Source organism: Arctopsyche grandis, chromosome 3, assembly GCF_051622035.1.
Source record: "Arctopsyche grandis isolate Sample6627 chromosome 3, ASM5162203v2, whole genome shotgun sequence".
Lineage (NCBI taxonomy): Eukaryota > Metazoa > Arthropoda > Insecta > Trichoptera > Hydropsychidae > Arctopsyche > Arctopsyche grandis.
This window is the reverse complement of record NC_135357.1, coordinates 5,209,332-5,236,981: the sequence shown is the minus strand read 5'-3', so window position 1 is coordinate 5,236,981 and position 27,650 is coordinate 5,209,332. Positions and strand designations below refer to the sequence as shown.

General features: G+C 31.1%; 1 protein-coding gene across 1 annotated transcript in view; it reads right to left on the bottom strand.

Annotated features, from left to right (window-relative positions):
• LOC143909794 (dual 3',5'-cyclic-AMP and -GMP phosphodiesterase 11-like) overlaps window positions 1-27,650 on the bottom strand; it is a 351,948-nt gene that overhangs the window by 220,511 nt on the left and 103,787 nt on the right. The window contains exon 4 of the mRNA XM_077427969.1: window positions 17,093-17,170. Coding sequence (XP_077284095.1) covers window positions 17,093-17,170 — 78 coding nt within the window. The remainder of the gene's footprint in view (window positions 1-17,092; window positions 17,171-27,650) is intronic.

Sequence of the window (27,650 nt, the reverse complement as noted above, 5' to 3'; positions counted from 1 at the left end):
CTGCTTATTTTTTATTTTATTTTATTCAATTAATCAAAGTACACTCGTCATTACAGATCGCTCCAATGCGATGAGTGTACTATACACATCAACAAATTATATATATTTTTAATACATAATCAATACATAATTCGAAACCATACATGAAATATACGGCCAGACATTTTTATTTTACATATGTATATACTATATACGGCCGCAAGGACCATTGAATTAATTTTTAACAATTAATTAAGTACAGAATTAATCAATTGAGACATATATGGATTTTAGATTTTGGGCACAATTATTACAATTTATACACATAATAAATACAGATGATTATTGACATCTATATATTTAGATGTGTGCATAATTTTTACAAATTATACACAATAATACATAAGATTTTTGTGACAACAGGAAAGGATTTGTTTGCCAATTTGAGGAATCGTTTCAACAATGATCAGATAAAATTGGCAAACTCTGATAGATAAACGATCGATTTGTAGTCACAAAACCCCCAAATCTAACCAGCAGTTTTGGCGGGTCGAACCAGTGATCACATGGTGTTAAACATATACGCTACCATTAAGCCAAACTGCTGGTTATGATTGAGACGTTGTCCGAAGTTCGAACATTATGAGCTAGAAAAGTTTTGAGCGATTCAGATCACATCTTTTCTATAAAAAAGTTCTTATTCAATCACATTTAAGGACCTAGAAATGCATAGGCCAAACTATTATAAATTGCAAGTCGAGATAAAAGTGCAAAAAAATTGCTTGTGAGGGACAAGTAGACAGCGTATTTATCTATCAGCTTAACTTGACGGAAATTTTTACTGCAAATCAACTAAAGCAACATAAATGGTTCATCCAACTTTGGAACCAAATAGCCATCTGCTACTCTACTTGCATTGTATGAAAGTGTTATCTTTAATTGACAAATTAATATGAACAACATTTGATACCCAAAAAGAGTATTAGGTCAATAGGGCAGGCAGTAGATATGAAATTGTTCAGTGAGAGGTGGGAATACCAATGGTAAACAGAAATTAGGATGAATGTATGTACTTTTTTTGTCAACCATATTTAATGAAAATCTTATCGGGGTACTTATACTTATCTTGCATCAAAAAGTAAAATACTAAGTCTTTATCCATGTATGTATTTGAGTATTATAAGAAGGATAAAAAACAAAATTCAATAATTAAAAATACATAAACGTTCACACATACCGGCTATGAGAGCATTTTCAATATAAATTGAGCGCAAATATAGTGACACTTACACAAGACAAAAGTTCTACTTCCGGCTGTCGGATTTTGTTCAAATTTTGTTTAATTACTTAAAATCACTATATATGTATATATTATACAAATTAAATAACAAGAAGATAAAAAATATTTAAAAGATAATGAAATATTGCTTTAAAAAAAATTACTACTTCCGGTTTACGAATTCTGACCAAAACTTTATCAACTCTAAGTTAGTACATTTAGAATACAAGCATAAATTTGCAGCTTGATACCTTCAGGGGTGTGGATAAAATCGTGTGGTCACAACATTTTTGATTTTTCTTAGAGGGGAAAGTCCCACTTCCGGTTTATTGATTTTAATATATTGTTTATTTTCATCACATTGATACAATGATTATACTTTTTCGTGAAGAGCACACATGTTTAAGGCGTCGAAAATAATAGTGAAAGAAAAATTGAACAAGATTAACTGCCACTTCCGGTTAACGGATGCTCACCAAATTTATAGGTAAGTTGCTATTAAGCTTCAATTTCTAGATATGAAATTTCAATTCAATAAACCAAAAGGTTTCTGAGGATAACATAAAAAAACTTGAATCTCTAGAGTAAAAGTACTACTTCCGGTTGGGGTAAAAATATTTAAAAAATATAAGGGTATAAAATTTATAATTTCTATAACATCTAAAAAAATTCTGAATCGATTAATGGCTTGGGACATAATCGAATTCAAAAACTTAATTAAAAGAAGACACCTATGTATAAGGGGAAGTACCATTTCCGGTCAACTTAAAAATTTGAAAAAAATTTACATCATATCGATAAGAATTTCAGTAACCGATACTAAGTTTTAGTTCGATAGGATTAACGGTGTTTAAAAAATCCCCAAAATACACTGACACACTTACACACATTTTTTATAGATCATGAAAACGTGATCAGTGATCGATTCTGAGTTCGAATCAATCAAAATGTCGAGTTTGAATTTTCGCATGATCACAAAACTTCATCTATTGTTACTACGTACATAAATAAATAAAGGAAAAACACGACATGTGAAATAAACATTCAAACAAGCATTCGATACTTAACGAGAATGCTAATTAATAGCGTAGGAAATATATGTAGGAATCGCAATAAAATGGAGTTTCAAACCCTGTATATTGAGGTTCAAATAATGTTTTTATCTGCGACATGTACTTCGGATAAGTGAAAGCAGGAGTGTCAGATGTCAAATGGGAAAATAAAACAACGAACCCAATCTATGTAGAAAGAGCGTGATGAAGAAAGGCTGCACATAAGGACTAAACCATCATTTTTTATTTTACTTTATCAAATCATTGCCCTTTCTTTGGTTCAATCTCATCTTATGTGACACTCACTATAATAAAAATATAAACCGTTCCCAAGAGATTTCAGACATTTCTCAAGAAGTCGCCTCGCTCGAAATCCAATATGCGATGTAATGATATACATACGTGTATATACTATTATACAATATGAAGTCGATATAGTTTTATCTTTGTGGAACTTGATTATTTGACATTACAGTGGTCGTCTAGCTATGGGCGGATAAGCCGGTTTTCGTCCGGATCGCGAGCGGGGGCGGATAGTAGGGAATTCGCCGCAGAAGAGTAAGTGGGTGCACTTCGCAACAATACTTGCAATTATCGCATGCACTTTTCGAAAATTGCACAAATTAGACGTTCGGCACGAATCCAGGTCGGCCGTTCCCTCCCCGTCTTGAGCTCTCTTCCATCTGAGATTGTTATCAAGAATGAGGTGGCTCCACGATTGGATATTTGCAAGATGGACGGGTCTGTACGTCCAGTAATTGAAATCGTTGTTGGACTACTGTAATCAAACTGAAGTCGGTGCCAATTTATTGAGAAGATTGGAAAATGTTAAACTACATACATACGTACATATATTAAATATACTACATAAATGTCGATGATTTTTACTTTATTTATGAACTTAGTAACAAGAGATGAATTTTGTGATAATGCTAAAATTCTAACTCGAGATTTTGACTAATTCTTACTCGGAATCTAGAAAAAAATGTGTGTGTGTGTGTGTGTGTGTCTGTGAATTTTTTGAACACTGTTAGTCCTATCGAACTGAAACTTAGTATCAGTTACTGAAATTCTTAACAATACGACGTTGATTATTTTCTAATTTTTAAGTTGACCGGAAATGGTTCCTCCCTTTATATGTGTCATCTTTTACTAGCCTCTTCTTAGCTCGCTTTCGATTTTTTCGTCTGATGAAATTTGGGTTCATATCCGATCGTTTTCAAACTTTGCCATTTTGCTCGGTTTGGTCATCAATATATGTGGAAATCAAGTCCGCCATTACGATGGTGAAAAATAATCGTAATAGACACGTTTGAAAATACTCCATTATCATTTTAGGTGACGTCTATTGTCCACATTGACGTCACCGGATTTTTGCACACTATTCCGATCGTTTTTTCCCTTTTCGCCATGTCAGATTTTAATTGCTTAAATGCCTATAACTTTTTTTTTCATTCTATATTTCATAATTAAGTTTTTGGATTCAACTATCTCCCAAGCCGCTCAAAGGATCAGACTGATGTTATAGAAGTTATAAATTTTATACACTAATATTCTTAAGTTTTTTTTACCTCAACCGCAAGTAGAACTTTTACTCAAGAGAATCGAGGTTTTTTAGTGCTTTTCTCAGAAACCTTTCAGTGTATTGAACTGAAATATCATAACTAGAAGTTTGAGATTAATATCAAGTTACATATACATATAATAAAATTTGGTGAACGCTCATCAACTGGAAGTGGCAGTTCCCTCTTGTTCGATTTTTCTTCCACAATTTCTTGACCCTTTACATATGGGTGCTTTTAACGAAAAAATTCGTAAATAATCCTCGTATCAATGTGATGACAATAAAAAGAAATCATTAAATTTAATAAACCGGAAGTGGGATTTTTTTGCATACATGCACGTTCACACATACCGGCTACGAGCATTTTCGATACAAATTGTAGGGAAAATTAGATAAGACAAAAATTCTACTTCTGGTTGTCTGATTTTTTTCAAAAATTTGTTATTACTTAAAATTACTATACCTATGTACATATTATAAAAATGAAATATCAAGCAGATAAAAATAATACTGTTCGACACGACAAATGGTTCAGAGACGAGCTATGACTTTTCTTGTAGATCTATGTCCAGTAAATACGAATCTGGTAATAAATAATGTTGATTGGCTCGAGATTTTCGATAGTCGAAATATGATTTTTCTAAGTGGAATATTATTTAATTCTCATATAAAGACAATTTAATATATTATCCCTATTAGTACAATTCAGATTCGTGTTAATACGAGTAAATAATAGTACGAGATGTTAACTCGCAATTTTACCGATTTAAAATTCAGCACACTTCCAATTAACCCTTTTAAACGAAAACAAAAAATAGTGTGGCTAGAACACTATCTCAATAAACATGTTTCAATAGAAAATACTCAATATAAAATAGTATTAAGAGTGGGAAAAAATCCTAAGTGAAAATACGTACTTTTGTCTTTTGATTTGAACTGGACCACTCCTTAGAGAGATTTGAAAGCTGAAAAGTACTACCAATGAAAGATAAAATACCCGACTATAGATTCCAATATTCATTTTGAACAGGAAATTGACAGATTTTGAGACATCAACCGAACAACACCAAAATATAGAAGAATCGCGCGATTTAAAAAACACATATATCTCCGAATTTCGAGCCAATCAACATTTTTTATTACCTGATTCGTGTTCACTCGGCATATATCTATAAGAAAAGTCATATCTCGTCTCTAAACCAAAATAAAAGTCGTCATTTGTCGAACAGTGTAATTTAAAGAGTCAAATTAAAATACGGAAATACATATATAAATTTGCAGCTCGATACGTTCAGTGGTGTGGAACGAATTATTTGGTCACAACATTTTTGACTTACATATCTAAGAGGAAAAAATCCCACTTCCGGTTTATTAAATTTAATGATGCTATTTTTATTTTTATCACATTGATTGATTGATGGATTGCATATATTTAAAGGTTCGAAAAACATAGTGGAAGAAACATCGAAAAAATCACTGTTACGAGCGAAGCGACACCGACCATAAACGAATTTCACCGAATTTCGAAATAATAACAACAGGAAATTTGCATAGATTATGGTCTTTAATTAAACACCCACTCCACACGAGCGAGCACAGAACATAATAGGTTTTTGGGGTTTTCGTCTCATCTCCGCCGGCATCATCATCATCCGAACCCGACCAAAAATCGAAAACAAAGTTTGTCGCGCCTTTAAATTTAATTAGAGCGCGCATTGTTGTCGCATTTCATTAATAAAGTAAAAGCGACGAACGCAAAATCTATTATTATGGACCCGTCGGTTACAAAGTTTATTTATAACGTTGTGAAACTTTCTTAATAACACGCCACGCCGCCACGGTACGCATCACGTGTATTATCTCCGCGTGGTGTATAAATATCTATTATACATATGTACATATGTTTGTATATAAGTATATTCTGTATACAGTATGTTGTAATTTAAAATGTAAAACATTCGCGTATAAATTCCCTATCTCGTCAAACAAACTTAATGAATCGTGCTTTAAAAACTCTGACCCACCCAGCGTTCCGTTTCGTATAAGGCGTATGAAGTTAATTTTTAATCTAATTTCTTGATTAATTCGAATTTTGTCTTGTGAAGATGATTTTACATAGACATAAACATATAAAGTATATAAAATATAATGAACATTAGGTATAATTTTGAATGATGACAGCTTATCAGTTACTTTTACATTAAGATGTCAGTAACTACACACGTTTGTATATTCGAATTTGGCCAGTAAATACTTTTATTAATTAATTTATCTTAAAGCTCTAGCCCGCCAGTATTCGTTTTGAAGAATGCGAATGAAGTTAACTTTCTTTTTGTAATCTAATTTCCTGATTAATGAAAATTTTGCCTTTGTAAAGGTACTTCCAGGTTTCCATTAAATTTTATACACTATATGTATATAAACGTATTTTTGGAATCACTGGAAGTTCCATTGATTCCAAAGATACGTTTATATGTATATATAGTGTATCAAATTTAATGGAAACTAGTTTTTGGTCAGTTATTACTATCATTTAGTAAGTAACTTTTAAATTATATGATCAGTAAGCATGTATATACAAACTCGATATGTTTGTTTATCAGTTTGGTCAGTAAATATTTTTATTGGATTGATCAAAATATTTATAAAGTTCTAAATTGCCATTAGACGTTTTATAGCATTCGATTGAAGTTATGTAATTTGCTTTTGTAATCTAATTTCCTGATTAATGAAAATTTTGCCTTTGTAAAGGTACTTCCAGGTTTCCATTAAATTTTATACACTATATGTATATAAACGTATCTTTGGTATCACTGGAAGTTCCATTGATTCCAAAGATACGTTTATATGTATATGTAGTGTATAAAATTTAATGGAAACTAGTTTTTGGTCAGTTATTACTATCATTTAGTAGGTAACTTTTAAATTACATGATCAGTAAGTATGTATAAAAAAATTCGATATGTTTGTTTATCAGTTTGGTCAGTAAATATTTTTATTGGATTGATCAAAATATTTATAAAGTTCTAAATTGCCATTAGACGTTTTATAGCATTCGATTGAAGTTATGTAATTTGCTTTTGTAATCTAATTTCCTGATTAATGAAAATTTTGCCTTTGTAAAGGTACTTCCAGGTTTCCATTAAATTTTATACACTATATGTATATAAACGTATCTTTGGAATCACTGGAAGTTCCATTGATTCCAAAGATACGTTTATATGTATATGTAGTGTATAATATTTAATGGAAACTAGTTTTTGGTCAGTTATTACTATCATTTAGTAAGTAACTTTTCAATTACATGATCAGTAATTATGTATAAGTAAAATTCGATATGTTTGTTTATCAGTTTGGTCAGTAAATATTTTTATTGGATTGATCAAAATATTTATAAAGTTCTAACTTGCCATCAGTCGTTTTTTAACATTCGATTGAAGTTATGTAATTTTCTTTTTGTAATCTAATTTCTTGATTAATGAAAATTTCGCCTTTGTGAAGGTACTTCCAAGTTTCCATAAAATTTTATACACTATATAAACGTATCTTTGGAATCACTGGACGTTCCAGTGATTCCAAAGATACGTTTATATAGTGAATAAAATTTAATGGAAACTAGTTTTTGGTCAGTTTTTACTATCATTCAGTAAGTAACTTTTAAATTACGTGATCAGTAAGTAAATTCGGTATGTTTGTTTATCAGTTTGGTCAGTAAATATTTTTATGGGATTGATCAAAATATTTATAAAGTTCTAACTTGCCATCAGTCGTTTTTAAGCATTCGATTGAAGTTATGTAATTTGCTTTTTGTAATCTAATTTCTAGATTAATTAAGCTTTCGCCTTTGTAAAGGTACCTTCAGTGATTCTAAAGATACGATTATGTAGTGTATAAAATTTAATGGAAACTAGTTTTTGGATAGTTTTTAATAGCATTTAGTAAGCAATTTTTAAATTACGTGATCAGTAAGTATATACATACATATATAATATGTATATGAACTGATAAAATGATAAAATAAACATACATATAAATTATATGTTTATTTGTCAGTTTGGTCAGGAAATACATCCATATATACTTTTATTGGATTCATAAAAACGTTCATAAAGCTCTGGCTCATTAACGTTCATAAAACCCGCAAGAGTTCGTTTCGTATAATGTGCACGAAGCATGTAAATTTTCTGTTTGTAATCCAATTTCTTGATAATCAAGATATTGTTTCGTGTAAGGTACTTTCAGTTATGAGGTATATAAAATTTGATGGAAATTTTTTTTTTTTCTATAATTAGCAATGTAACAATAATTATGTAGTAAGTAACTTTTGAATTGAACGCTCAGTAAGTACATATAAATTGGGTCAGTTAATTTGGTGAACTTTAGCAAATTAATCAATTGAGTATTTGGAGTTGAAAACTTATAAATAAATGGGTCATTTTCGCATATTTTCCGGCGAAATTTTAACACGAAATACACGTTCACTTGAATAAAATAATGGTAATAATTTAGTCAAAACTCATTTTAAGGCGTTGGAATGTTGCCATCGAAAAGTATAAGTATATTTATTTTATGGAAAGCATATGATATTTTATAATAGAATTAAGAAAATATTTTATGTTATAATAATTATGCTTTTATCATGTTTCAGTATGTCTATTCGGACAGATAAGTATTTTAGTCGGTCGCTGAAACCAACAGTTTACGGTCACACAACTTTAATTGTAATTAATTACTTTTACAAAAGGCCTTTCGGGCGAAATTGCGAAAGCTTGCGCTAATAAGGGGATAAAACAAAAGTTGCCCGAAAAGCTTTTCCTTTTATTGAATTTTGCAACGTCTATTTTTGAACCGGCTTTTTAGACGTGTCTCCGAACCGATCGTTATATTATAAACATTTTTTTATATAAAAAAAAAACGACAACAGCATCCTATTATTGTTGATGGAACTGAGTACACGGAGATAAGTTTTTTTTTTTCTCTTAAAACGTATCTTCGAACTTGGGACACACGAATGATTGATTGCCCATAGATAAAACCATACAGTTCAAATGCTTTCAATACACAACAATAAAAATAATATACGAAAGTACAGTGCGGCTAAAAACTTGTAATATTATACAACAGTAGTGCAAGCCAAGTTTTCATTATTGAAAGTGGATGCGAAGCGACTTTTTCATTTTTGCCGAATTGTTTGCCAAAGGTCGCGAATTCGCATCTCTCTGTCTCTCTATGTAAAAGGGTCGTAAAATTATCACCAACGTTCGCCGAATTTTTGGCCGAAAAACGACAAAAAAAAAACACAATCAACTCTGATACTTATATAATAAACTTTGCGCTGTAATAATTTATGAAATTTAATTTCGCAAAGATCAAAGCGCCCTTTAAAGTTCAAATTCGGTCCGAGTTTTTTTCACGCTAAGATTAAATTTCATTAAAGAATCCGAACTCTTAAATCACATTCGCCGCCCTCGGAAGTTCTCAATTTTGAATAACAAAAGGAAAAAATCCTGAACAAAAAATAACAATAAAGCATCGTAACTTTCTATTCTCTTCGGATGTTAACGATCAAAACTTCGCCATTTTGTACGAATTATAATAGCATTGATTTTTACTTTATCTAAGTACGTAGTAACAATAGATGAAGTTTTGTGATCATGCGAAAATTTGAACTCGAGATTTTGATTGATTCGAACTCAGAATCGATTACTGATCACGTTTTCATGATGTGTGTGTGTGTCTGTGTGTCTGTGTATTTTGAGAATTTTTTGAACACCGTTATTCCTATCGAACCGAAACTTAGTATCGGTTACTGAAATTTTTATCGACACGACGTAAATTTTTAAGTTGACCGGAAATGGTACCTCCCCTTATAGGTGTCCTCTTTTTTTTAGGTTTTTAAATTCAATTATCTCCCAAACCGCTAACTTAATCGGATTAAATATTTTTTACATGTAATAGAAATAATAATATCTATAACCTTATATTTTTTAAATATTTTTATCTGAACCGGAAGTAGTACTTTTACTGTAGAGAATCGAGGTTTTTTATGTTTTTAAGTGGCAGTTTACTCTTGTTCAATTTTTCTTCCACTACTTTTTTCGACCCCTTATACACGTGTGATCTTCACGAAAAAAATCAAGTATAATTCTTCTATCAATGTGATGAAAATAAAAAAAAAATCACAAAATTTAATAAACCGGAAGTGGGATTTTCTCCTCATAGAAAGGTCAAAAATGTTGTCACCTGGATTCTGTCCACGCCCCTGGACGTATTAAGCTGAAAATTTATATTTGTATTCTTTATGTACTAACTTAGAGCTGCTAACGTTTTGATCAGAATTCGTAAACCGGAAGTAGTATTTTTTTTTAAAACAATATTTCATTATTTTATTTTGACCTTTTAAATTATTTTTATCCTCTTGATATTTAATGTGTATAATATTTATACTGATTTTAAATAATAAAAAAAATTTGAACAAAATCCAACAGCCGGAAGTAGAACTTTTGTCTTGTGTAAGTCTCCATACAGTTCTATCATAGTTGTTAGTTCAATATCGAATTTGTTTTTTAACCTTCTTATATCCCTCAAATACATAGATAAAATCATGGGTTGGTCACACCCGATTTTTTTTCTTCTGCCGCGAACAAAGGCATGATTTTTCCGTGTCATATTATTTACATATATGTATGTATGTACATACAAATGCCAATTATACACGAAAACATATCCGGTTTTTGTGACCAGATTCGAACGTTTGATACATTTTAATCGACGTGGTCGTTCGTGACGACGACGTATTTCGATGCCATCTCGAGACGTGCCCGGATCACTAATCGAGACACAAAGAACCGCTCAAATACGTCTAATGTGAGGAAAAAAACCATTAAACTGCTCGAAAGTGTGAAAGCGAACCAAATCCCGACCAAGAAACAAGATCCTATTATGTAGATGTGTTTATACCATTTGCAAAATTCAATATGTTCGTATTTGAACGGATACAGTTAGAAATCGACGATTTTCAAAATGAAGAAATACATTTTTTATTTAATAATTAATATCAATGTCACAGTGAAATCATATTTAAAGTGAAAATATATGACGTTTCAGTGAAATCATAACCAGTTACATTTTCAGGGTTGGTTTTATTCATTTAAGATTGTTAGGGCTGGTATTATGTAAGGGTTAGGATGGTTAGGTTAAGTAAGAGTTGGCCCTATTCATTTAAGATTGGGTTGTTAGGGTTAAATTTATAGAGCTAAAAGTTGTAAATTCAATGTTTGATACATTTTCACTGCTTGAATTGGTGAAAATATATTTTCACTTGAAAGATGCTTTCACTGTAACACCAATTAAAAACTATGCCATTTTAATAACCATTACTATAAATAAGAAGGTTAAAAATCAAAATTCGATAATTAAACGCTATGACGGCATTTTCAATACAAATTGAGCACAAACGTAGGGAAACTTTTAAAAGACAAAAAAGTTCTACTTCTGGTTGTCGGATTTTTTTAAATTTTTTTTTATTATTTAAAATCAATATAAATATAATATACATTAAATATCAAGGCATTAAATTTAATTTAAAGTTTCAAAATAATATAATGAAATATTGTTTTAAAAAATACTACTCCGGTATACGAATTCTGACCAAAACATTACCCCTTTGAATTCTCTCAGGTACCATTCTAGCACTTATTATGTCCACCTTTCGTCCATTTTTCTAGCCACGTGGCCCACCCATTGTCATTTCAATCTCTTTACTCTATCCACTATGTCCACTACCCTTGTCATACTTCTCACCCACGTGTTTCGTTTCCTGTCTTTCCTCCTTATGCCGAGCATACAGCGTTCGATACTTCACTCGATGCACTCCACCCTAATTTCATACGTCTTTTTATATCTTCTTCTTACTACTTTATTTGACCTAAATATAAATAATTAATTACTACTTCTACTATTTTATCATCTAATGAAATGCTGGTTCTAAGTAATATATTTAATTACACTGATTTAAGCCGGGATCGTATGTATGTATTTGTAGTAGAGATAAAATATATTTATTTATTTATTTAAAGTTTGGACCATTGTAGCATTATAGGAATTCCTAATGCGTCACAATGGTCAAAAATATAACAGTAAAGAAACAAAACAATAACTAAAGAAATTAAACATGATAAAAACAAAGCATATATGTATGTACATATATACACAAACAACACATTTAACACAATAATAAAAATAAAAAGCTATATAATAGCGGATAATAATAATAATTGAATAATAAAAAAACAACAAAGAAGGGAATGTCTAATAAAAGAAAAAAAGAGAAAGAAAAATAAATATAAAAATATGTATAATATATGTATACACAGACAAAAATACATTTATACATTATCACAAAAAATAATAGCAATTAATAATAGCATATAACGTAAAAATATAAAATATAACATAAGGAATGTTTTGCACCTACAGCCAGTTCCAAAAAATAAGAACCAACTGCAAATACAAAACATCTCAAATAAAAAAATGTATGTAGTAGAGATAAAAAAAATATGGTTCAGAATCATCGAGAATCAATAATAGATAAATTGGAATACTATTCCAATGAACGACCGAAAGTTTGGGAACATTCCGAAAAACGGCACAAACACAGTGTGCGTAAAATAGGGTTAATATTTAGGCATTATATCAAAGTCTGCAGTTATTCATAAAAAAAAAATAATATAAAATACGACACACTTTTGCGAGCGTTTTATATAAGACACGATATATATGATTTATAGACAAGTCGACGATATCGCATATGAAAACAGTGGCGAAAATTCACCGCACATTATTGGAACAAAGCGGGTACACAAGATACGATATATCTATGTATGTAAGCTTTTGAAGGAAAACACTTTTCCACAAAAGGCGTCGGGAAAATCGCGACGGAAAGCGCTACCCAAAATAAGCAAAACAAAAAATAGTATTAGTACATATATATAAAAAAAAAGAAATCGGCCCTCGGCGAGAGAGAGTCCTGCCATCTTTCACGATTTCATTTATAAAAGAATCCGCAATATGTTTATACGTTGGCCGAGTATAAATTTCGTCGCAGTCGTCGAAGTGGATGAAATATTAAAGAGGATTTTACGTTTCGTAAAATAAATACCAAGGAAGACGACATTTGTGTGGCAGAAAAAAATGTGTATTCCAGTGCTTGAATAGAAAATCAATATAAATTCTGTATCATCGGAAAAGTAGTATGCGATGTTATGAAATAAATATCATATTATATTACACCGAAATATAAGATGTTATTATTACGTATTTACAATATTCTGTCTATATTTAGTCACGGTATTATATTATTAAACTTTATATTCAAAGCGAAATGCCTAACAATAGAGCCATTATAATAAAATATGAATTTTAGGCGCACGTCGTTTATTTTATATTTAGATTCAGACGGTATTTTTACATAAAAAGCCTTTAAGAAGTATTAAACGTTTAAAAATACAGGTTTTTATTTATAAATTTCCAAATATTTTATTCTATCAAAATGCCGACGGCATAAAATATCTGAAACTCTATATATAATGATTGAAAGTTATATTTTTCCGTGTATTATATAAAGTAAATATGTGTTTAATTGTCTCGATGCCAAACTTTTGACTAAAATTTATAAAGCATATACTTGAAAACTTGAATTTATTAATAAAATTTGAATTAATTTATAAAACAAAACTTATTCCATTTGGAAACCTTATTTTAAAAATGGCGTTGTATGTTTGAAAGAGTCAAACGAAGAATTACAAAAATGTCTTCCGAACTTAAATCACTTTTATCTGATTTTCTTATAAGAATGAATCTTTGACCACTTTGGAGACGAGAAGAATGAGAGGTGATCTAATTGAGGTCTATAAAATTATAAATAACCATTACAAATGTCATAACCAGCAGCGTCGACTAGTGGTTAGCTTATTATACTTTCCAGCGGAGTGGTCACAGTTCAATTCCTACCAGTAGCTGTTGGCCAGACTTTGGTATGTGACTCCAGGTCGATCGTTTCCTTTCAGTCTGACCAATTTTTCTGGTTTTCATTGAAACGGTCCCTGTAAATTAGTATTTCCTTCTTATCTCTCTTGCAAATCTCAAGTTATAGTCTTGATTTTCGTAAATTTCTATAAAACATATAATAAAATGCTGCAAAAATTTCTACATATATGTTACTGTGGATGATGTTTGTATGAATTCGCATTGTATAAAAATGGTTGTACTAATTGTATTATTGTATTGTATTTGTATAAGTATACTCGTCGCTTAGGAGTGAAATAAAATAAAATAATAAACCTACTTACGTTTAACAATAACACTTATCTGAAAGTTCATACTCTCAGACTCCAAATATATATGTATTTACTATAAAATAATTAGAGAAACTTTCTTTTCAGATAGAGTGATTAATGTTTGGAATAGTTTATCCAATGAATTAGTAACTTCTAGTAACTTAAACCTTTTTAAACTTAAACTTGACGATTTCCTTAAAATATATATTTTTTTTTGGTTTTTATAGTTCTCCCCCATTTAAGTTAGGTTTACATTTTGCATTTTCTCTTGTTTATTTTATTGTCCCTTATTTTCGAGTTGTTAATATTTTCTTTTCGTTTTTTTTTAACTATCTTATTTGATATTTGTATTTCTGTATTACATAATGTATAATTATCAAACCCCTTGGGTTTATCGGCATTGCCATCTTTCCTAATTATTATTATAGTTAAAATATAAAAATAAGGATTTACAAGGATTGGTTTTAAATCTTAATACATGTTTTTAATCATCTAAACGTACAATTTTTTTAATCTAAATTTACTCACCACAATAAATAAAAAAAAAGCCTGGATGTTGATTTAATACTAACTTAAAGCACAGCAATACTACCTATAAATTTTGATTTAAAGACCGCAGAAGCCAAAAAAACTGTAAAAATCACGCTTTATTTTACACTCTTATATCTCATAAACAAGAGCAAACCATCAAAAATTATTATAATAATCGAATTTAATGGGTCAAATTTAGTAAATATTGTAACTAAAAAAGGTAATTTTTTTCCTGTGTGTAATCAAATACTGGAATCAAATGAAAAACCAGCACCCATCGATGGATGAAAGTCTCTCCAAAATTTATTCATACCATATTCATATCTTTCGTTTTCAACCCTCACATTTGCCATCTTTTTACAGTCTTTTGGGAATCATTCAAATTCAACTTTCATTTAACCTTGTTTAAAAACCATAATCAATATATTTAACTATTCAACTAACTATTTTTAATCAACGCGTTTCGTTTTCTGTCTCGTTAAAATTGACAGTAAATAACTTTCAATAGGCACTTTTATTATTTCTAATAAAGATGTATATCAAATAAATATTCCATATTCAACAAAAGTTGATAACTGGCTTACCTTGATAAAATAAACGAATTTTTGTTATTAATCCACAAGAATAGTCGAAATATGATTTTTCTAAGTGGAATTTTATTTAATTCTCATATAAAGACAATTTAATATATTATCCCTATAAATTCAATTCAGATTCGTGTAAATACGATTAAATAATAGTACGAGTTTTTAGCTCGCAATTTTACCCATTTAAAATTCAGCACACTTCCAATTAACCCTTTTAAACGAAAACAAAAAAAAGTGGCCAGAATACTATCCCAATAAACATCTTTCAATAGAAAATACCCAATATAAAATAGTATTAACAGTGGGAAAAAATCCCAAGTGAAAATACGTACTTTTGACTTTTGATTTGAACTGGACGACTACTTAGAGAGATTTGAAAGCTGAAAAGTACTACAAATGAAAGATAGAATATCCGACTATAGATTCTAATATTCATTTTGAACAGGAAATTGACAGATTTTGAGACATCGACCGAACAACACCAAGATATAGAAAAATCACGCGATTTAAAAAACACATATACATACATACATATCTCCGAATCAACATATTTTATTACCAGATTCGTGTCCAATGGGCATAGATCTATAAGAAAATTCATATCTCGTCTCTGAACCAAAAAAAAAGTCCTCATTTGTCGAACAGTGAAATCAAGTATTCATTCAGTGGGTAAAAAATATCGTCAATATGGAAATACATATATACAATAAATATAATGAATACAAAATTAAGCAAATAATAGTATTTACAAATCGGGATTGATTTCTTCCAAGGGAAAGACAATATGTATATAAAATCAGAATATATATTATTTAAAAAAATGTGCAATTCGCCGAACTGAATCATTGTTCATATTTCATATCTATACATGATTATACATACAAGTATGCAAATGTAACTAAAGTAATCCCCATGCATAATATAGAATCACGCTTACATTGGGTAATTCCATATATTCTATATTTTTTAGATAACATATTAAATCATCAACTGTGTTAAAGTGAATCAGCACGATGCATGCGTACTGCATAAAAAATCAAAAAGGATGTTTGAATATGATAACCCACGACAAGGCAATTAATCAACCAATCAATCAAAATCTCAAGGTCAAAATTTTACGTGAACATTGATTATGTATTTGAAATTATCCCGAAATTGCTTTTTAACTACACTATAATATTCACACTACGCAGATTTATCTTCGGCCATTAAACTATTAATAATCCACAAATCATACTAAAATAAACAATAAAATTTTCCCGAAACAAATAAACGCACACACACACATACATTAGTAAAGTAACGCGAACAGTTTTCATTTTCAATTCGGACAAATAAACATCGCGAGCGGGAAAATTTCCGTTTATTAAATTCCGCACACGCAATTACGGTTGCGAAAATTATTTCTGGTCTGTTGAATTTCGCAAATATTGTACATTATATTATATGTGTTTACTATCGGCGCGCACACAAAGGGTTTTATTCACCCCCATGTTCAAATATTGATATTAATCGAATTAAATTACACCGTGGGATTAATACGACGCCGAAAATACGAATCTGCCGATACTTTGTAAAACTCGCCAATTTTTAATTGGCTGGGCAGCTCGTTATCGCGGACTGCAAAGTGTTAACAATGCGAGCAAACGAGCGACGCGCACCGTCGCCCTTTCGGAAGCTGGGAAAAATTCACACTTTACGCTCTGTAAGTAATTATTAAAAAATAAATTAATGTAAATAAACAATGATGGAGAGTAATTTACCCGGTTTCCGGCGCACACGCCACAGCACGGGTTGTGCAGGGTTACTTGCTGATGATGCCAGTTTGCCGGCTGTAACTCCTGAAACAAGCAGAAAATATCATTAGAAAAAAAATAATAGAAGCATTGAACCATACTAGACATAGAATATATGTATCTACATATGTATTACTAAGAAAAATGATCAAATAGGAACCAAAACGATCAATATGAGGGGGAATATTATTAAAAGAAGAGCGAGATCTACATGTACTTAAGTATATATAACTATATGTAAAAAAATGAACAGGTATTAAGGCGAAATAATGAAGAATTACAGAGGGATTTGATTGGATATTGGAATAGGATCATACTTAATTAACAAGGACTATCAATTATATAATTCAAAAGCTTAAACAAAAAACGTAAATTAAAAAATTTCCTCCTAGTGTGTAAGGAAACAAAATTATGTCGCATTGGTTTTTGTTTTCGGTTAAAATTCATACATTTCTTCGGCATTTTAAATGTTAAAAATTAAGATGGATACCCAAAGAAGCTCTCTACAATATTTTTTTTCCAAAATAATAATGGAAACATGATAAAAATGACGATTTTCTGAAAATAACGCTTCCGTAATACAAATCGCTCTTTCTGGAGCAACACGCTTTGTATGTTAGTTTTTGAGTAAATATGCGACTTTGAATTCTTATCAATCAGCCAAAACTCATAATCATAATTTAAAAAAATGTATATATTAACAAACGCCACACTGTGATGGATAGCGAGTGACCAGGACTTATATTTTATTTTATATCTCCAATTATACTGAATACAGGGTATTCATATTTTATGAATTTCTCATCCAATACCTCTTTGATCTGAATTATGTCATTTCGAAATAAATCATAAATCAATATCTACGGAAATAGTGGTATGAGTCCCCTTGTACACGCCCCTAATAGATGCGAAAGAGAGTGGGAATTCAGTATGCTGCGCTCAACGGTCAGTGTGAGAATGAAATCCGCCTAGGATTGAGGCCCTTTTTTCACTTATTTTATATTATTCGACGTTTAATACACGATAAATTGATTTTATGGCTAATTGCAATAATTAAGCACACTTAACTATCTAACACATTTCTAAGTGGACGCCTGGCGTCCAGCACAGTGGCTAGCGGATATTTTTAGCACAGTTAAAAAACCCACTTTTTCAAAATTCTTGTCGAGATAAACGGATAGGTTTGGAGGCACAGGACATTATTTGAAATCGATGATTGTTTATCAATTTCACATTTATATTATATAATAATAATATTATTGGTCGTATGATGTTTACATACATGTACATATATTAAAAACCGGTCGAACAGGCTTTTCCTCCCGTATTAATTTGCGCGCGCAGAATACGGGAGGAAAAGCATGTTCCTCTTGTTCCTGTTGTACCCTGCTCGCGTAAATTAAGTGAGTATGTACGTGAGTATGTACTGTTTACCATGCACCATTTTTTTTGATCTTTCGACTTAAGATCTTTCGATTTTCGATCTTTGCCTTCCGATATTTGTGTTTTCTGTAATTTAACATTCTGTCTCATCACGTAGACCCATTAAATACTCATGGTTTGACTTGAAGTTCCAATTAAGCATATTCAAAATGTTTATTATATTGCAGTTTTATATACCTTTATATACAGTTAGATGATGCCTTTGATCCATTAATGAAACAGTGCGAATTTTGTATGTAAAACATTTGTAAATTTTCAATGAATTGTATTGCGTTCATAAAGTGAATGATTAATTTGTACGACATGAACGTATATACAAATGTATGTATGAATCATATGCGATACATACATACATACATATGTACATGTGTGTAAGTATCGTGTATGATTTGTAAACATATGTCGTTTGCGTGTACAGTTGGAAGCATGCAACATTCAAATCATAACAAATATAATTGATATGTACGAAAACCAGCCGTGTACGATGTCTGTAAATTATTGTCAATTTCACTTCATACATTTGTAATAAAATACTTAAATTTATTAACTGTAATTCAAAAAGTAAGCTTTAGATGCAAATTGGAACTCATTGTAATGATTTTGTACTAATAATGTGTGTACACACATAAACGTTAAGATTCAAATGATAATTGATTGTGGAAGAAAAATAAATTATTGTAAAAAACTAAATGTATGTAAGCTTATTGTAAATCATATTAACAATTATATACAACATAACTTCTTATTGAATACTTATCTCGCAGATAAAACTCCGTGAAGAGATATACTTTTAGCCGTGAAATGTCAGATTTGACATATTTGGCCAAAAATCAATATATATCGTGTATTACATTACATGAAGCTAGACGCCAAATTTGAAATTTATATATACATATGATAGTTAAAACTATAAATATTTAAATATTAGAGATAACGAGAACCTATAGAGCAAATTTTATAAAATATAGAGTGAATTATAGGCGTTTAAACAATTAAAATCTGATATCGCCATATCAAGGCGAAAAGGTTGAAGATAGATTATGGTAGCTTACCGTACCGTCATAGACGTCACCGTATCCGAGATTCTGGATATTTGATACGCATTGTATACGATATTTTATCTCCAACGTAATGGCAGACGATACATTAACGTATATTGATGACCAAAATGAGCAATATGGCAAAGTATGAAAACGATCGGATAAGAGATAAGAGATATAAAAAATTGCCACTAACACGAAAACCATGTGAACTTAATAAGAGGTAAGTAAAAACACGCTGAAGGTGACAATTTTTTTAGGTCAATTTGTATTAATTAACCAGCAGCGTAGACTAGTGGTTAGCATATTATGCTTTCGAGCAGCGTGGTCACGGGTTCGAGTCCCACTACAGTCGCGATGCTGGCCAGGCCTTGGTTTGTGACTCCAGGTTGATCTTTCTTATCAGAGTTTGCCAATTTATCTGATTTTGTTCCGGTAAAAATTGGCTTCTCCTTTTCTAACTCTCTTGCTAATCTCAAGTTATTCAGCGTCTTGAGGTATGTCAATATGATTAATTAATGCTGCAAAAAATTTCTTCATGGATGTCATTGTGGATATTTGTGTGAAATCCCATTATATAAAATGCTTATGTATTGATTGATTGTATTGTATCTGTTTAAATGCACTCGTCGCTTTGAAGCGATCTGTAAAGGCTGAGTGTTCATGTTTCTATGAAATAAAAAATAAAAAAAATATATACCAGTCGAATTACTAGGACGAGTGTATATTTAAAAATCCCTTCCCGCGAAAATAATCATTTCTGTTGATATTGATCAATGTTTTTATTTCGTAATGACATTATTCGAATCATAGAGGTTTTGATGAGGAATACATAAAATATGAAAACCCTGTATTCAGTATATTTATTTTTTATTTTATTTTTATTGTTATAAATCAATATACACTCGCCATTACAGATTTGCTCCAATGCGACGGGTGTACGTTAACGAAATACAGATTACATAAACAATCAGAAATACAGTAATACATACATATACAATCAGAATATATAGCATATAACAATTAATCAGAAATAATAATCATAGAGACATCTATGGATTATTTTTAGATTTTTTTTTTGTGTACAATTTTTATACATATAATAAATACTAAATTATAGAGATGTCTATAGAGATATCTATAGATTACTGTGTATAATTATTACAAATTATACACAGGCAGATTTTGTGACAGCAGGATTAGATTTAATACCAATTTTCAGGAACCGTTTCAGCAATGATCAGATAAAATTGGCAAACTCTGATATAGAAACGATCGATTTGGAGTCACAAAACCCCCAAATCTAACCAGCAGATGGCGAGGACTCGAACCTTTGACCTCAGTGGTGCTAAATATATACGCTACCACTAAGCCAAACTGCTGGCTATATATGGGGAAACAAAATAAAATATAAGCCCTGGTCACTCAATATCCACTACAGTGCGGCAAAGGTTGATGCGAGAGGTTGTATTAGCACTTGCCTTATATTTAATTATTTAAATCCGTTTTTTAAAGTTTTTCATATTTCGTATTACCGAGGTGTATTTGCAAATTCAATTTTGATAACCAGCAGTATAGCTCGATAGTACACAGTAGGTATATTAAATCGCCAATGCTAACATTGCTAACCAATGAGAAGTTCTTGGGTTCATGTTCTATTAGAGTATTATCTGTAATGCTGCTGGTCAGACTTTGGATATGTGTGATCCCAAGACAATCGTTTTCTATCAGAGTTAATCTGATTTCATTGTTGAAACGGATCTTCTACGAATTGGCAAATCCACCATCCTACCCACTATTTGAATATGATTCCAAACCCAAACAAACATGATATGTATATAAGCATAAAATAATAATACACAACCGCACGATACAATGTACATTTCAAAGAGCTGTAAAAAATAATTTAGCTCCATAAATCCCAACAATGTATAGGATATTTTACGACCTTTACATACATACATACATACATCCATTCTTTTGTTTACAATACGACACTTTTTCCGAATGTCATCATCAATCACATTACAATGTAAATCGCCGTCGACATCGACACTGTCGCGACAACTTTTCCGCCATAAATTTCCAAACACAAATTTCCATAAGAAAACTTGTCGCTTTTCAATACACACACACACACACACACCTATACAAATATAAATATAGCTTAACGCAAATGGATTTATACGTCGCGGAGAGCGATTTATGGCCGGCGAATTTGTTCGGCAGTTTGCAAAATAACGAGGCATTAATTCCACCCCTTCCCACCCACCCCCACCCCCGTCATTGACGGCTCTAATTAATGTCGCAATCGGATAATCTCCGTGGGTCCGCGAGTCTGCGGTTTGAGGGCCCTGGCGTCACGTACGCTAGTGATTCATGCGAAAATTGGTGCCAAATTTACCGGTTAAATTAGCGTACGATTATGCGAGCGATAAGCGCTTCCGAAACTGTGCCACGTGCGATGCGATATCCGCGGATCTTTCAGATCGCAGAGATAAGGGATTTATTCCTGTCCGCGCGATTCGTTTGAGTGTAACTGGGATTATGTAAAACCGTGGAATTTTGTTTATTCTAATGGGAAAGCTTTAAGCTTAGTTTGATTTGAATTAAATATGGGAATTTCAAACCTTACGATAGTTTAAATATTTATTTTTTCAAAGAGAAACTTAAACCCAACGCAGGTTTCTTTGAATGTCAATTTTTTAATTTAATTTATAATAATTTCACGTTTCAAATAGCAAGTTTGCTAATATTATATTATATTAACTTATACTTTTTCCTGGAATATTTTAAAGGTGACCTTTTAAAGAAACTTTAGAATTAAGCTCTTATAAATCTCTTCGCAATTAACGTTAAGTAAATTTGTGCAACTAATTTCTTGCTCAATTCCATTTTTTGTTTACAATATTTTGTATGTGCAGTGGAAGAGGTGGCCGCCTCAGGCCCTGGATTTCGGGGCCTCTAGAATTTTTATAGTTTTTATATAGTAAAAAAATAAATTATTTAATTTGTCTCGCTTTCCTTAAACAACAATGCGTTCGTAATTTTACTAAATTGACCTTTTTTTAAATTTATGATTTCTAATCTCAGCGAAGATAACCCTCCCTCACCGAAGTGGGGTATGCAAAAGCCCCGATTTTTACGTTTTTCGTAATAAATATGTGGTTTTCAAAGCTATGCACCATATATTTGATGTATTCCTTGAATGAACTACAAGAAATTTATTTTAATAGATTTTGAATGATTTAGAAAAGGGGTACATCTTAAAAATACAATTATAGATTTCTACGTTCCAAAGTATGATTTAAAGACAGTAGCGATAAGTCATGTTTTTGACTGTTCGCTTGCATATTCTTGTTGATCGATGAATTAATGCGAGAGAAAGAGACAGCTTTATTTTCGTAAGCTATTGTTTTCGTCGCTTTTGGCGCGTGGCTATTTAGTCATACAGTCGCCTGTTGGCCTACATATGTGTGTTTGCGTGTTGATGCTTGTCGTTATTTTTTAATACAAAAATAGTCAAAAACATGCTATAGGACTAAAACTTTTTTTTTATTTTGATGTATAAAATGATTAATAAGATATATATTGAACCCATTTCTACTGAGAAAAGCTGTATTTTGATTAAAAAATACTGAGGTTTTACTCGACCCCGGTTCGAGACACTCGTTCGGTCTCGAAGCTCCGTCCTTCAAAGGATAATAAAAACTCTATGGAGCGCTTGAGCGTGCACGCTCATTCATATGTGCACGCTATGACGAACCGAGTAAAATATTTCTAATAATATGTACATATGTATGTACATTGCTTTCGCCTTTTGGTGAAGATTTTTTTCAATCAATGTTAAAAACTGTTGATTAAAATCAGTCTTAATAAGACAATGGTTCTGAGGGTTGCATTTTCGAAAAGATGTGTTTTCTATTATGAATATCATAATAAAATTTCGTATATTTTAACATTAAGCAAATTATTTTGTGACATCTAAACGTGAATATAAAATTATATATTCTGTAAGTATCAACATTTTTTAATTACTTGAGGGGGCCCCTGAAATTTGTAACGCCTCAGGTCTCTAGTGAATTGATCTTGATGAATTTAATCTAATACTTTAGTGACTAATATCCATGAGTCCTTTTAGCTAATACCTATGCGACCTATGTCAATGTCTCAAAATCTGTCAATTTTCTGTTCAAAATGAATATTGGAATCTATAGTAGGGTATTTTATCTTTCATTTTTAGTACTTTTCAGCTTTCAAATCTCTCTAAGTATTCGTCCAGTTCAAATCAAAAGTCAAAAGTACGTATTTTCACTTGGGATTTTTTCCCACTGTTAATACTATTTTATATTGAGTATTTTCTATTGAAACATGTTTATTGGGGTAGTGTTCTGGCCAGACTATTTTTTGTTTTCGTTTAAAAGGGTTAATTGAAAATGTGCTGAATTTTAAATCGGTAACATTGCGAGCTAAAAGCTCGTACTAGTATTTACTCGTATTTAAACGAATCTGAATTGAATTAATAGGGATAATATATTAAATTGTCTTTATATGAGAATTAAATAAAATTCCACTTGAAAAATCATATTTAGACTATTCTTGTGAATTAATCACAAAAATTCTATTGATAACTGGCTTACCTCGGTAAAATAAACGAATTTGATGTGATAATACAAAGACGATACTTCCTTACGCAAAATCAATATACACGAGTTATGATTTTGAGGCAGTTAGCAAAAGAGGACAAAGAACGTTAGAAGTGTTATTAGTTTCCTACAAAAAGTTCTGCAGCATAAAACCAATTCAACTACCGTGCGTAAATATATTGTGGCGTGGACATGTAGAGGATATTCCGAGATCGGAGTGAAAGACGCAGTAGTTGTGGTAGAGGTAGTTAATTGTTCTTGATCCGTCGGCCTGCCAACTACTAATCAATGCACGAACAAATCCGCAGAATATTTATACCCAGCGTGTAATCTCCGCACGGAGAGATATCATTGGTCGATGGGTCGCGAGATCTTATTGGCTGTTGCATACAGCTTCTTCATACGTCGAGGCCTTTTTGGCGCGAACGTAAGATCAGGTGATCAAGTATTTAAATTTACCCCCACTGCAACCGCATTTTCCATTTATTCCGAGCCACCAATTTCACTGTCAAACGTTCCTTTTCCCAACATTTCAATACAAAATAACACAAACCGTCATACGCCCCCGAATTTTCCAATTAATACCGTCGATGAGCACCAATTTGGTTACGCTATATTATTTTCATTCATTCGGAAGATTTCAATAAAAAAAACCGATATTAAAAATTAACCATAAATAATATTTACATCCAAAAATCCAAATATAGATCAACAGCACGTATAATTTTTATCCATTCAAGCGAATTTCCTCACACACGCATAATTCCAAAGGGCACGAAACGAATGTTGATTTTTAATATTTGCACATGCTATTTTCAACTTTCCAATATGAAAATGTTTCGCAGCCAACCGAAAAATACGAAAAAATAAAATAAAATAGCCCCCAGGCGCACAAACCTTCAGATCCGTACCGATATCGTAAAAAAAACACAATTCAGATAAGCAACCAACATGCACACGATATTCAATATAAACCGCAACCGATTATCCGCAACAATAGGATCCGTACTACCGAAATCCCAATATACACAAGAATACATTACGAAAAAGTTTGAGAGCCGCAGGGTATGTACGCTTTTGCATATATACAAAAGTCACCGGATTATTCAAAACAATGTCGTTTATAATAAACCGGTGGCGGCCGTACTAGCTATTACATACATACATACATATATACGTACATATGTATGCTTACGATACATTAAAATGTATGCATTTATACATAATATATATTGGAACGTGCATTCGAGTGTTAAATTTTGCATAACAGTGTCATTCTGTGATTTACATACATATATGCTGAGGTGTAAAATTATTTGGGTTAAATGATTCGCACCACTGAGCGCTTGTGATTATTGGGTTTAAAGGAATTTGCTTGATGGTGATTTGTTGTAATATGTTTAAATGATATAATGGAAAATTAGGACACAGTGCATTTCCCGTGGGTATTGAGTTCCAATTTGAAACTTTGAAGGAAATACCTGTGAATTTTAATTAAATGATTATATAGGTAGAGACTGTAGAACACTGGTCGCCACGCGAGCTATATTTGGGTGAAGTTGATTTTTCCAAGATTATTCTATTGGCCTATTTTTTTCTATGAATGCAGTTGACAGGGGTTTTCAATATAAAATATAATATGCATTTTAATGAAATAAATAAACAAGTTTCAAGTATTGTAATAAAATAAATCAATAACAATGTAAATATTTTCGTATTAAATATTTTAGATAAGACCCGTCGTTTCCTTTTTCTGTCGATGGGTTTAAACCTACTTTTGTATTAAGGCTTGCACTTAAATTTAACTACATCGGTCTGTCCGTCTGCAATAAGTATTATTTTCTGTTTTTAACTATTCGGCTGTTTTGAGAAAATTATTTTTTTAATAAAATGAACATCCTTGCTGGTTGATAAATAATGTCTCGCTTAGAGAAAAAAGTAATTAGCTAAAAATAAAAATAGTCTCAATGAACGGGCAAGTCAGGTACTAAAATTCTATAAGTATTCAGTTGCAGTTATTTTCTTTCAAAAAATGCGAGAACAAGATCAATTTCTTGCCTAGTATTCGTCCTTTATTAGTCGAAAATATAAACTACGCTTAAAAACAGGTCACTTGGCGAACACTGCTTTACAATATCAAAAAGGAAAAAGTGCCAAATTCTATGGTGATTTCAAATTATTACAAATTAAGTTTAAGGTAAACATTTTTTGACCAGTGTTGCTGGATAAGAAAAGTCCGTGGAAAACAAAGATTTTTCAGTTATTTTTCTTAAAAATCGCGATCATTATCTATATTATATTGTAGCATATGCTAAAAGGAGCCGCCGTTATAATTATGGTTTTCGAGGATTATCTCCAGACTTAAGTGCTGTCGGCTAACAATGGAGACCTCGAATACACTTAGGGGTTGGTAACGGCATTCGTTCACTTCCTGCTAGAGTTCTCATATATATTTATTTTTATTGTAACAATCAATGTACATTCGTCATTACAGATCGCTCCAATGCGACGAGTGAACGATAACGGTCAGAAATACATTAATACATAGAATACAATCAGAATATATAGCATATAACAATTAATCAGTACAGAAATAATAATCATAGAGACATCTATGGATTATTTTTTAGATTTTGTGCACAATTTTTATACACATAATAAACACGAAATTATAGAGATGTCTATAGATTTCAGATTACTGTGCATAATTTTTACAAATTATACACACAGATTTCGTGACAAACAGGAAATGATCTAATACCAATTTTTCAGGAACCGTTTCAAAAATGATCAGATAAAATTGGCAAACTCTGATAGAGAAACGATCGATTTGGAATCACAAAACCCCCAAATCTAACCAGCAGTTTGACGATGACTCGAACCTTCGATCTCAGTGGTGCTAAATATATACGCTACCATTAAGCCAAACTGCTGCGATAATATATAAACGATAACGATTGTACTATTCATACTTCCGTAAGGAATAATTATACTGAGCAACAAAAAATCACGTTTATTATTTGCTGAAGCGGAGACTAATCAATCATTACTAAATTTGACCCACTGAATTCGATTATGACAATGATTTTTGTTTGCCTTTTTTTCGTTTATGAGATATGAGCGTTTAATAAACCTAATATAAACCTTGTTTAATAAACCTAATATAATACGTTTTTTTTACAGATTTTAGGCTTTTGAAATTTTTAACTCAAAATCTAATATTGCTCTGCCAACAGTGAGTATTGGAACAAATAGACCGATATTTTTTCTATTAATTTTGATTTATTATTGCTTGAAATACTCATAATTAATTATCTAGCGAATTTTTAAAGGCAAAAATATACTTTTTTTTTAGACACTTGATATTGTCATATTCGAACTCAGTATAGATTGACT